Source organism: Camelus bactrianus, chromosome 19 (genome assembly GCF_048773025.1).
Source record: "Camelus bactrianus isolate YW-2024 breed Bactrian camel chromosome 19, ASM4877302v1, whole genome shotgun sequence".
NCBI classification, from domain to species: domain Eukaryota; kingdom Metazoa; phylum Chordata; class Mammalia; order Artiodactyla; family Camelidae; genus Camelus; species Camelus bactrianus.
The window spans coordinates 20,232,867-20,246,487 of record NC_133557.1 but is presented as its reverse complement, the minus strand read 5'-3'; the positions used below and the strand labels follow the sequence as shown (position 1 = coordinate 20,246,487).

Here is a 13,621-nt window from a genome sequence, read left to right as displayed (position 1 = left end):
GTGGTGGATACACAAATCCACACATGGGATAATCATATAGAACTAAGCACATGTGCACACACACAAGCAACTGAGTACGAGTAAAACGGAAATCTAAATGAGATCAGTGGGTTGTTTCAGGTCAATATCCCAGCTGCGATATTGTACTATAGTTTTTCAAAATATTACCATTGAGGGGAATGGGGTAAAAGGTATTATTTCTTACAACTGCATGTGAATCCATAATTATCTCAATAAAAATTTCAATTAAAGGAAATAAAGGCAAAAACGAAGGCTTTCCTTTATAAATGGGAGAACGGAGAGAATTTGATGCTACCAGACCTGATTGTTAAGGCTGAAAGGAGATGACACTAGGTGATAATATGAATCTGTGGGAAAGAATGAAGAACATCAGAAGTGATAAATATGTGGGTAAATATAAAGGTGTGTGTATGTGTGTGCTCTTAACCTTTTTTTAAAAAAAGGACAAGATTGTTTAAACCAATTGTTGTAACACTGTATTGTTAGATTTAAAACACACACAAACGTAATATATATGACAAAAGCACAGATGAGGCGGGCAGGAAATGGAGCTATAGGGGTACAAACTTAGTATATTTTACCAGAATTAAGTCAATAGATATATATCCAATTCTATCTCCATCGTAAACTGGAGATCTCTTTGCCACACCAAACACTACTCTATATTATGAGTTCCTTCCTTCCTCTAGTAGACTCCACTTCCAGAAGGAAGAAAGCCCAGAAGTGGATGGAGATTGAGTTCATGGAGAATTGATGGTCTCTGAGGTATGAAAAGTGATGCAGTGTAGTGGACTTCCTAAGGAACAGAGTTCTTTGACAGGGTAATGGTAGAATGATACAGTATAAGATCAGAATGATGCAGTATAGTGGTTATACTGGATACAGTATAACAAAGGCTTGAGTCAGAGAAACGTAAGTTAAATCCCAGTCTGGCCAATTATGAACTAAATAGACTTAGGCATCTCTCGTAACTTCCTTGGGTCATGGTTTCCTCATCTGTGAAATATGCAAAACAATAAAACCTGAGCCAGAGAGTTTTTGTGAAGATCACTCAGGGTGATCTATGTAAGGTACATAACGTATTGCCTGGTATGTAGGAGATGTTCCGTAAACAAAAAAGATTAGTGTTAGAGCAAACAGTGCAAATTGCAGGCATTCCTTCATGATCTCAACCACTCAGATGCAAACCTTATATGGTCAAATCTCCCACGACGGTGATCAACCTGGAGCTCCCATAGTGGGAATTTCTTATGTCTTACAGAGAATTTCAGCTCTCTGAGTTCTAGCGACATTTCTCTCCCCTACTCTAAAGTCCCTATTTATGAACAAGCTACTTGGCATAGAATGCGAAACATTATCCTCTGCTAAAATTTCCACTTGCGTTTCTGTAGATACAAATTGGCTCTGCTTTCAAAGTGATCAAGCCTATTTTTCCCCTCTGGATATTTATTTTGAACATAAATAAAGTGAAAATAGAAATAAACTCTCTTGGGGGTGTGTGAGAGAGAGATAAATGTATTTGTTATATCTACAAGGGAGTCTTCTAAGTTCCTGTTTCTCTGTTCTATTTATTATCTTGGAATGATAATAATATCTATTCCAAGGGCTTTTTATGAGAATGTAATGAGTCAAGGGAAAAAATTCCCTGATACGTAACTGGTGCTCTAGTGATGTTAGTCTCCTTCACACTTCTAAAAAAAAAAAAAAATGTTATATGGAGGTTATAATCTGAATGGGGAGATTTTATTTTTTTCAAAATTCCACCTTTATTTACTTCCTCTATCCCTACAGCACCTAAATCATCAGGTCTCAACCAGAAGTATTCTGGAATGACAGTAACCATGACACCCAAATTGCCAGAGGAAGGGCTAAGTCACTGAGTCATGGCCGGCGGTTTCCCCCTAGGGCAACCGGGTACAGAGTGCCTGGTTTTAAAGGCCAGTGCCTCCCACACCCACCCACAAGTCTTATTCAGCCCAGCAAGTACAGGCACACCTCATCAGGCACTGCTCTTACTTTATGGGGTCCTTATCATGCTGCCAACGCTGGAGATATTTTTATAATTAAGAAAGTATGTATATTCATAACTCTTCTGCAGAGTTTCCTAACCTTGGCACTATTAACATTTGGGGGCAGATAATTCTTTGTGGTGAGCCTGTCCTGTGCATTGTAGAATGTTTAGCAGCATCCCTGGCCTCTACCAGCAGGTGTCCCCCTATCCCTAAATTGTGTCAATCAAAAATGTCTCTAGACACTGTCCCTTGGTTGGGGAGTGGGCAGAATTTCCCCTTACCCAGATGAAAACTGGTCTTTTGGTTTGCATATTAGAAGGTCTGTGCTCGCTCAAAACACTGTAGTAAGCTCTCAGCCAAGGGCACTCATAGGCAATTCTGCCTTTCTTCCGCCTAAATGGCAAATGCCAGACTGTTCACCCCCTGGGGCTCTCCTTCTGCCATTATTTCAGCTTCTGATGAACTGTCTGACCATCTACAAGAGCTAAGGAAAGACATGCCAGGAATAATGCTGGTAGACCCACCAAAGTGCAAAAGAAGATGTGCCCCAGAGATGTTGAAGTGCAGGCTTTGGTGGAGCCTTCAAGGAACTATGGTGAAGATCTGCAGGTGATGAGAGGGTTGACCAACCATTATGTGAACTATAGCTGGGAGAAATAATGCCAAGGAATTAGCATCATGGCTGCAGGGGGCATAAAGAGAAGGAAGAGCTGCCACTAATGTGCAAAGATAGGTAACACATTTGTAGAGACCAAGTGTTTTGCTGATCTAATTTGTACTTCCATTTCCCAAAAGGCATGATGTTACACACACACACCTGCAAGCAGCATGTACCTGTGTGCGCATTTACAGTGTATGAAGCATTTTTAAATTCACTGAACACTTACGCCAGTTCTGGGAAATATGCTAAACCAGCATAATTCATCTCCATTTATAGATGAGAGAACTGAGGCTCAGAAATGTTCAATGACTCACCCAAGGTCAAAAGCACAACATCAGACTTCAAATCTAAGGCTCACTCAATCCCACTAAACCATGTTGACTTTATTTTCCAAAAGATCAAATCTCTAGAGGCTCCGGGAAAGCAGGTAGGCAGGAAGTGGGCTAGACCCTGGTGATTCGGGTGATTCTCTAGACAGAATGATTCTCTAGACAGAATGATTCTCTAAACCAAACAAAGTTGGGCCCTCCTTCTGCACAACAATGTGTGTGCTGTTCACACAATTCCTTGAGAGCCCCCAGATGGGAGCAAGGCAGCATCTACGATTCTGCCTGGCATTCTGTGAGAACTCAGTTAGTGTGTGTTAAATGAATGAGTGATACAAGGCTATTGGAGCTGAACAGACAAGGGTCCCGAGTCCTGGCTCTGAAATTCATTATTGATGGGACAATGGCCAAGGTAGCTTAAACTCTCCTCATTTACAAAATAAGGGTTCTAAGCCTTGCAGGAATCTTGTACGGATTCAGGTGAGGCCGTGTGTGAAAGAATATTTTATAGGAACCTGGAAAGGTAAAGGCACTCAACAAAAGGTAGCTATTGTTTTAAAGGGGCTTTCACCTTGAAGTGTAGTAAAGTGGTCTGTGACACTTTCAGATCAGATAAGGCCAGGCCATGCTTCGGCTGGACACTCTGTTCCAGGCATGGACTAGCCCCGTGAATAGCAGAAGTTCAGGATGAATGAGCTGAATGTGGGATCAGGCTCCTCCCCCTTAGTCCCCTTTTCCCCTAAAACACCAGCCCCAGCTCACTAGCTAGGTGGCATCATGCAGCTCTGGGTCTCTCCCTCACTTTTTCTGCTTCTCATCCTCTGCCAAGAGCTTCAATCAGAATTAAGACCAGGTTCGTATGAATATGGGAGCTCCAAGAGTGGCCTGGGAGTAGGGCCAGGGGCCCAGCAGCACAAAGAAAGCCTTGCCTCTCATATTTTCTAGCATGACATTAAGAAAGGCACTTCACCTCTCTGAGCTTAGGTTCCTCATGTAAAGCTGGAAGTCTTAATATCTACCTTGAAGAGTAATTGCAAGGATAAAGCCATTCACATACAAGGAACCTACAAGGAGAATACAAGAAACTTATAACCCTGCTTCAGAGGATCTCATGGCTTTTCCCCCCTGTTTAAACAAACATTTACTGAGCACTGAGAGCCAGGCTTGTGTTAGGCATGTGGACTGCAGAAAAGAGGATGTTGAGATCACTGTTCTCAGAGTCTTCTTGGTTAAGGAAGGGAAAGAGTGATTGAAAGCAGTTACTGTTTATTGATGCTTTTCTATTTTTTTAAATTTTATTTTATTGAGTTATAGTCAGTTTACAATGTTGTGTCAATTTCCAGTGTAGAGCACAGTTTTTTAGTTATACATGAACATACATATATTGATTGTCACATTCTTTTCACCATGAGCTACCACAAGATCTTGTATATATTTCCCTGTGCTATACAGTATAATCTTGTTACCTATTCTATATATATCCGTCAGTATCTATAAATTTCGAACTCCCAGTCTGTCCCTTCCCACCCACCTCCCCCCTGGCAACCACAAGTTTGTATTCTATGTCTGTGAGTCTGTTTCTGTTTTGTATTTATGCTTTTCTATTGATCAATGTTTTTCATTAGCTATCCTTAACCCTTCAGCAAGCCTGAAATGTGGATACTACACTCTCACTTTACAAAGAAGGAACCTGAGTATCAAGAGTATATATGATTTATCCAAGATCACACGTCTAGAAAATGACTGAGTCAAGTTTCTACCCCACACTCAGATTCAAGCCAGACCTCCTTTCACAATTGAGAATGACAATGAGGATGGGAGGTAGAAGCCGGAGAGATCTTACTCATCAAATCCTAGAAAACCAGGTCTGGAAGGGTGCTCAGAGTTACAGAGTTCAACTCCCTAATTTTACAAATGAAGAAATGGTGATTTGGAGAAGTTGATACAGCACCCCCCAGTAGTAAGTGGCAGGGCTTGGATTTGTATCCACTTGAGTTGGATTTCCAAATCTTGGATTTTCACTGTATCAGGCTACTCTCAGATGTGAAAAGCTCAGATGTGAAATTCTGTGTCGATGGATCAGACCTTGGCTGGGTGGGCCAGGTGGGCTGGGTGGGAAGAAATAGAGCTCAGCGCATGGACAAGCTCCCAATTGTACCCGGGGCCATCCCAGCCCCTGGCATGTGGGACTAACAAGGGGAAGCTGATAGGTTTGGCCCCTCTCAACCACTTTCTCTCTTTAGGCAAACCTGTCACCAGAAATGTATGCAAACTTCCTATGGAAATCGGACTTTGTCGAGGCTTTGTCCTGCGATGGTTTTACAACTGGAAAACTTACGAATGTGAGCTTTTTTCCTACGGAGGCTGCAATGGCAATGACAACAACTTTATGGATAAAGAAGTGTGTGAGAAAGCTTGCAAGGACACCTGATGTTCTAATAGGAACACAGTGCTCCCTGGACTCAGGATCGCTCTCGGGCAATAGAAGGCATTTTTGTGAGCAAGACAGGCACCCCTCCACCTCAAATTTCTTCTCCCTGCTATGATCTTAAAATCACTCACCTCTGTGCCCAAAATTCTACAAATATTGTCAACATGTTTAAACTCTCAAGACTTTCTTTTGAAAAAACATACATCCATACAAATATACTGAGGAAATTAAGAGTTAAGTCATTCACACTTAGTACGAATGACTGCTTAATGAATTGGAGGATAAAGGTTTTGGAAGACAGGGCTGAATTTGAAAACCTGGGATGTGGTATTGGAAGGGCCTACATTGGACAAGGAAGTAGATCGACGGGGATAAAAGTTCAATTAAATTTTATCCACAGGAATAAAATTCAATTCTCATCTCGAAATAATATGCCTCTGCATATGCCTTTACTTACTTTTTCCTTAAATGTATAAAAATTATACAGTATTATTTCCTATCAGTTTTCACGTAGCATTTTTTGTTTGTTTAAAAATTTTTTCATGTTGAATTGATATGACACAAAAATGACAAAAACAGATGCCATTTGCAGCAACATGGACGGACCTGGAGATTGTTATTCTAAGTAAGCCAGACAGAGAAAGAAAAATACCATATGATACCACTCATATGTGGAATCTAAAAAAAAAAAAAAAGAAAGAAAGGCACAAACAAACTTATTTACAAAATAGAAACAGACTCACAGACATAGAAAACAAATTTATGGTTCCTGGGGGAAAGGGGTGGAAAGGAATAAATTGGGGTTTGAGATTTGTAGGTACTACTATATATAAAATAGATATACAACGAGTTTCTTCTGTATAGTACAGGAAACTATATTCAATATCTTGTAGTAACCTATAATGAGAAAAAGAATATGAAAATGAATATATGTATGTGTATGTAGACTGAAACATTATGCTGTACATCAGAAATTGACCAAAAAAAACCTTTTCAACGAGCACACACACAAAAATTACAAAAATAGTAGAAAGAATTTCTATATGCACTTCATCTAACTTCCCCAAATGTTAACATATTACATAACCATAGTACAATGCTAAAACCAGGAAATTAACATCAAAACTATACTATTAGTTATAGACCATATTTGATTTTCATTAATTATCCCACTAATGTCCTGTTTATGGTCCAGGATCCAATCCAGAATCACATCTTGCATTTATTTGCCATGTCTCCTTAGTTTATTCTGAACTAGGTGAATGTCTCGGTTTTTCATTGTCTTTCATAACCCTGACAGTTTTGAAGATCATTGGCCAATTAAATTGTGTCATGTAGCATTTTATTATAAACATTTTCCCAGGTCAGTGAATAGTCCTCAGGGTCATTGTTAATGGCGTTACAATAATCTAACCTATAAAGTATTGTAATTGACTCAGCCAATCATCTATTGTTGAATGTGTTTTCAATTTTTCATTACTGTAAAATAACACAAGGTTAAACATAAGCATGGTTTTAAAACACCTTTTAAAAATAATATCCTGAGTGACATCAGAAGGATGGCTGAATAAGATGTTCCAGTCTCGTATTCCCTCTGAAAAATAACTTGGCATCCTTCTGTAGACAAAATGCATTTGTGGAAGCTTTGGGATCCAGGTGGGAGATTGTGAAACCCCAGTGCCGTCCCAGACCAAGAAGAACCATTCTGAGAAGGCAGGCCCGCACCCAGGTGGTTGGCTGGCTTACCATACTCCCAACTACAGACCCAGAATCAGCTCCATGTCCCTGAGGACTTGGCTACAGCCCCATTTGGCTTGGTCCTGTCACTGGCACCATATGCTGAGGGATCTGGGAGAAGTGACACTCCCCTAAGCGTTGGCTCACAGGCTTGCAGAACTCGGTGAGCACTGAAATGACCCGGGATCAGGCTCCAGCCCTTTTCAGCTGCAGTCAGGGAGCCCCTGGAGGTAAATGCACCAAACTCGTTCAGACCGTAGATTCTGAAAGGGCCCGCTAACGCATTTAGCTTGCCCATGTACAGTCCTGTTGGGACAGGGACCCAGCAGGAGACACCACTGTCTGCACCCCTGGAGATCCTGAAGAGGCCTGAACTGAGTGCCAGCCATAGACTGTGAGCAGTCCTCGTGGCACAGGGACCTTGGGGGAGACACTTCTGCATCTCAGGAGATACAGAGAGGGCCTATGTTTGGCTCCAGCCCCTCCAGCCAAGGTCAGGGAATAGTTCAGCCCAACCAGGCACCTGGCAGGAAACACAATCATCCAGTTCCACTGGTTCCACTCCTGCAGGACTGTGATTCTGGTGGTGTCCTAGTACCTGGGGGCAAGTGACAGAAAGTTCTTACTTGCCAACACCAGTTTGTAAAGACTGGAAGAGACGTTTGCTCCTTCCAATGCACAGACATCAACACAAGGCTACATGAATGACAAAGAATCAGCAAATGGACTAAAGCAAAGGGACTAAAAAAGCTCCAGTAACCAGCTCCAAAGAAATGGAGATCTATGATCTGCTGGCCAAATATTTCGAGATAATTATCTTAATGAAATACAAGAGAACATAGATAATGAAATGAAAGCAGGGTCTTTTACGATGATGTAACTTAGGTGTTGTCGACTGGCTGAGGCTGCGTTGTCATCTGAGGCTCGCCTGGGGAAGGATCCACTTCCAAGCCCACTCACGTGTTTGTTGGCAGGATTCAGTTCCTTGAAGGCTGTTGGCCAGAGGCCACCTTTGGTTCCTTGACAAATGGGCATCTCCAGGGGGCAGCTCACAGTGTGACAACTAGCTTCATCAGGGCGAGCAATGGGAAGAAGCAGAATGAATGTCAGCAAGACAGAAGACAGTCTTTTGTAACCTAATCTTGGAAGAGACATCCCATCATGTTTCATTGCATCACTGCTCATTAGAAGCAAGTCACTAGGTCCAGCCCACATTCAAGGAAGAGATGACACAAGGGCATGAATCCTAGGAAGTGGGGAATCACTTGGAAGTCTGATGGCCACAGGAAGTAATTTGGCCAGAGTCATCACAAAGCAGTAACCATGTAAAGTCTTGGTTCTGGGTCTCCAGCCTCTCCCTCCTTCTTCCCCGATATTTGTGCCCAGGTTCAAGGCTCGTAGTGCCCGCTCCCAGTGAGTACAAACATCCAAGAGGCCTTACATCACCAAGTCTGGATTCTGAGAACTGTTGTGTTATAAAAGATGCTTGGATGGAAAGATAAACAGAAAGTACCAGAAAGAAGAAACTACCAGAAAGCCGGTGGGTGCCAGGTAAGCTCCATGGGCACTGGGAATAACACTCAACATAGTAAATAGTATTCAGGTCTCATTAAATTTCTTAACCCACATATGCTGGAGGAAAATCTTCCAAATGAGTCGACTTCTCAAGAATGCAAGATATCGATTTAGGAGCATACACTAATGCAGATTGATAACTTGCTTTTACCAGCTAACAATTTTGGGTGAAGATTTTCCTATAGCATTAAATATTCTGCAATGTAATTGCTAAAAGGTATAGAGCTTTCCTGGTATGGATGGATCATGATTTATTTAACCATCTTCCATGATTAAATGTTTAGGTCGTTTATGGCTTTTCAGTATCATAAGTGATATTGCAAGGATAATAAGTCACTGTGAGCATTTCCAATTGTTTAGTTAGGATAGATTCCAAGAAGTGGAAATTCTAGGTCAAAGAGGACATGCATTTTAAAGGTTTTCAACACATAATACTTCCTATTAAAATTTTAATAGCTACCACTTATGAAACACTTATGCCAGCAGCCAAGCTAAGTGCTTTACATACATTATTTCATTTAATATTCCCAATAGCCTGAAGAGGAAGATTCTATTAATAGCTATATCTTACAAATGAGGAAGTTGAAATTACTTGGGCAAGGTAAGTTACTTGCCCAAAATAGCAAACTGGAAAGGAATGAAGCTGGTATTCAATCAAAGTCTGACTTTAGGATCCATATTCTTAATCAGTTTGCTATCATTAAAATTCAGCACTGCCGTGAGCCATGCAGTCCCTGCTTACCTCTCCATCCCATAAAATCCCCTGTCCTCTCCGTATGGACTACAGGCAGATAGTCTGGGCCTGCCTGCTTCTCTCTCCCTTTTCATGTTCATATTTTGCTGGCTCTTGAAAACTGAGATCTTGCCTTTCACATTTTTTTCCCTTACACGGAGCCAAGAAAAGTGACCTGTACAGAGTAAACACTTAACAAGTACCTTTTGATTAGTTTCGTAGAAATTACACCGTGGAGGAAAGGAAGGACCTGGGGTTTATTTTTCGGAGTTGAAGTTTTAAGCTACGAGTCAATGCCATGATTCTCAACATCTCTGAAATATGGAAGGAAGGAGGGAGGGATGGAGGGAGGGAGGACAGACAGGGAGAAACAATGCTGGTAAAAGAAGAGGGAACTCACACCCGGAAATTCTCACTAACATTTCCCAAATTGGAGACAATAAAATCAAAAGCTGTGAGCAGGCCACCCAGGAAAAAGTTATGGAAGAACCCTCAAGTGTAAAAGCCCCCATCCAGTACTAAAGAACCTCCATAGAAGTGAGAGAAATCCCCACGGATAACCTTTATCTTCTGAACTGGGAGAAAAGTGCGGAGGGAATACAGAACATGGTAACTGGGAGCTCTGTTGTCCCACAAATAAACCCAACCTGGAGACAAAGCAGTAAATACGTAAGACTGAGAAATCAAATTGGAGGAGAGAGGTCAGTTGAAGCCCTCAAGAAATCTCCTTCCTACTTGAACCATCAAGAAAGGTTCTGACACAGAAAGGCACATGTGTTTTCCTCTTTTGATGGACAGGCTGCTGGAGGGAAGATGAGTGAGAAGGGGTGACTCAGGCATAGGGGAATTAACCTGAATTCTAAGGGTAACCTCCCCTTGGGAGAAGGATACTTCATTAACTAGATGGAGTAAACTCTGGCATAGGACACTTGGCCAAAACTCAGAGGAGAGAGTCTCAAAAGCCCCTACGAATGTTCCCTTCCTCCTCCACCATGCCCCGAGGCTCAGAAGAGTAGCTAGATTGAGGTCCCCAACCGTCACACTGTAACTAGTGATGGGAAACCGAAAAAGGAGCCCAGTAAAGTATAGAATTGGAACACCATTGTTTACCAAATTATACCATCATGGATTCTGGCAAGAATCATCAGTGGATGCTAAAATTAGTGCGGAAAACTTTGAGAAGTGGTAGGGTGTTTGTGGAGTCTCAAAGTATCTTCCCACAGACACACTCAGCACAAAGAGGAAAACAGGAGAATCCTGGGAGACACTCTCTTACTCAGTTAATCAGTTCACATCACTAATAACAAAACAAATCAACATCAGGTGCCCTCGGAGATGATCCGCCACAAAGGACATAATAGACTTTCTGTAGTATTACTGCCAAAAGTTCATGAAAAGATACCAGATAAGCTCAATGGAGAGACATTCTGTAAAATGGTTCATAATCTTCCAAAGTGCCAATATCGTGGAAAACAAAAAAGATCAAGGAATTTTCCCAGATTAAAGAAGGTTAAAGAGGGGGAGGGTACTGCTCAGTGACAGAGTGCTTAGCAAGCACGAGGTCCTGGGTTCAATCCCCAGAACCTCCATTAAAATAGATAAATAAATAAATAAACCTAATTATCACCCCCTCCAAAAAAAAAAAAAAAAAAGAAGAAGAAGATTAAAGACAATTGAAGGCAATGCAGGATCCAGAATTTTCTTTTGCTGTAAAAGATGTTATTGAAACAATCGGTGAAATCTGAATTAGACGGGTAGATAGACTTCATGGGTGTGCAGCCAAGTCACAAAGTGCTTTGGACTCAGTTGGACTCTGTACCTGGGGTTGATGGTCTGTGGTCACTGTCTTGAATTTCTCAATAACTTTACCCTTGAATTTGTGCTTTATAGGTGAAGACTAAGAAGAGGATGCAGTATGATCTGGGGGCTTGAGGCCTTGGCTCAAGAGCTGTCCCTCCTCTTGCTGCCTCCCTGGAATGGGTTCTCTGCAGCCCACTCTCCACTCCCTGGTACCCTGGCCCAGCCCAGCCCCTTCCTTTCTGCTTTTGCCCCCGGCCTTGTCACCCTATGGCTGGGGCAGCAATTGATTCGTATTAGTGGGGAGGCCCACGGTCTTCCATTGCCTTCCACTCTTGGTGGGAGCATGAGTACAGAGAGCTCAGGGTTAGGTGTGCACACCCCGTGACATTTCAGGGAAACCTATGGCAGCCACTGTCCCTGTCCTGAGTTGGTGGCATTATGGTGCATTCAGGAGGCTACTGGGAAATGGTTAACCTCCCACCCACGCCTGATTCAGATCCCAGGCATGTCCCAGCATAGAGATTGCAATCCCTTGGAGATGACCCAATCCATGGGACTGTGGAAAGGGGACGTCAATTTCCCCCACCCCCAGCCGGGGCACAGAGCTTCAGTCTGGTAGCTGGTGGAAGGAGAATCCAGCAGCAGGATGGACCACCAAGCAGCAGGGCAGGGACCTGGGCACCTCTGAGGGTCTGCACTGTCCCCACAAGTATCCCCCTGCCTGCGGGAGAGTGACGTTAAAGCATAAACAAAAAGCACTGTGACAGGTCTAGAAAGACTCCACAAGAGAGGAAAAAGCTTTACATATGTGTCCCTTTAATGGCACGTTTCTCCCAGCTTTTTGAGGAGGGGATGCCACATTTTCATTTAGCTCTGTGCCCCATAAATTAGATCGTTGATCCTGTCTGTACATTAGATAACAGTACCATCTCAGTGTTAATTTCTTGAATGTGATTATTGCACTCTGCTTATTTAAGAGAATTCTTTTATTTTAGAAACATCACTGAAGTATTTAGGATATCTGCAACTTACCCTCACATGCTCCAGTAAAACGTAATACATGTGGTTTGTGTATGCATGAAGACAGAGAGAAAGGGAAAAGATTAAAGAAATGTCAGGTGTAAGCATTTGATGAATGTAGGTGAAGAGTTTGCAGGAAACCTTGGCACTTTTCTTGCAACTTTTCTTTCAGCCTGAAATTATGTCAGAATTAAAAGTTGAAAGAAAAGAATAAAATAAAGCTTGAAAAAGAAAAAAGTCAAGAATAAATCACCCCAATCACATCAGAACTACCAGGAGGGTGGGACTGAGTGCCACATGAAACTGTAGGCAAATGGAAAAGAAATAACAGGGCAAATCTACATGCGTACAACAGCTGAACAGAATTCCCTGAGACCAATGAGAACGGTCCTTGTGATAAGCATGCACATGCCTAAGTCAGACATTAATCTGTTGAAAAGTTTATACTCTTTCCAACCAGAGTCTCTGGCCCTATAACAGAGATCATGAGTGAGCCAATCTAGAAAATTCTACCCTCCAAATCACTCAGCCTACCAGGTGTCTACCCATGAGTCTATGTTGATTATTCCCTGGAGGTTGGCTAAGGAGGTCCTGTGGGCACCACTTGGAGCTTGGCCTGCAGAGTGGACCCCTAACCCTTCATTAGTGAGGGTTATTATTCTGAGATTGACAGCCAAGGGCAGCTGCCTTCCGTTGTTTATTCCCTTGGTGAGATCTCAACCATAATCTTAAGCCTAAACCTGACCCACAATAAACCACAGGTGGTGGACCGTTCACTTGGTGAAAAATCTCCAGAGTGGTGTTCAAGATGTGAGGGCTACAAACCATGGGGGTCCGGTAGCTCTAGAAGTTCCCATCTTTTTCTGGAATGAACTCACCCCAGTAGGTTTGAGTTTGGCTGGACCCTGGGCTTCCTTGGGGTTGATATCCCAGCCCCAGGGTGCAGGGCAGGGGACATACAAAGACTTCTGTGTCTAGGACCTCTGTGCTCTGCAGGCAGGACCCACTGATGCTATGCTATTCTGTGACTGAGAAGGATGCTGCAGCTCCCGCCAAGTGCCACCTTTCATAGCTAAACAAACCAGAGCCTCGCCAACGGATTGCTCCACCGAATGGCGGGCTAGCTTGTTTCAGCCATTGCTGTTTTCACGTCTTCCTCACCCTCTCACTTTCCCCATGAATTATCAATGGGGGCAAGAAGGGAAGTATTCATTGTGTTTGCAAGATGATTATTTTACCAGCTAATTTCCTAAAGCTGTATCAATGGACAGGACACACAGAACCATCACAGCTGGTCCAGCCCAA

General features: G+C 42.5%; 1 protein-coding gene across 1 annotated transcript; it reads left to right on the top strand.

Annotated features, from left to right (window-relative positions):
• The first annotated feature begins 5,026 nt into the window (after nt 1-5,026).
• LOC105071987 (kunitz-type protease inhibitor 3) lies at nt 5,027-5,451 on the top strand. Its single transcript, XM_074347341.1, has one exon. It carries the CDS (start codon nt 5,095-5,097, stop codon nt 5,449-5,451), a length of 357 nt encoding a protein of 118 aa, XP_074203442.1. The 5' UTR covers nt 5,027-5,094.
• The last annotated feature ends 8,170 nt before the right edge of the window (nt 5,452-13,621 follow it).

Excerpts from the sequence above, each read along its gene's own strand:
- LOC105071987 (XM_074347341.1), top strand. The coding sequence starts at position 5,095 with ATGGATCAGACCTTGGCTGGGTGGGCCAGGTGGGCTGGGTGGGAAGAA.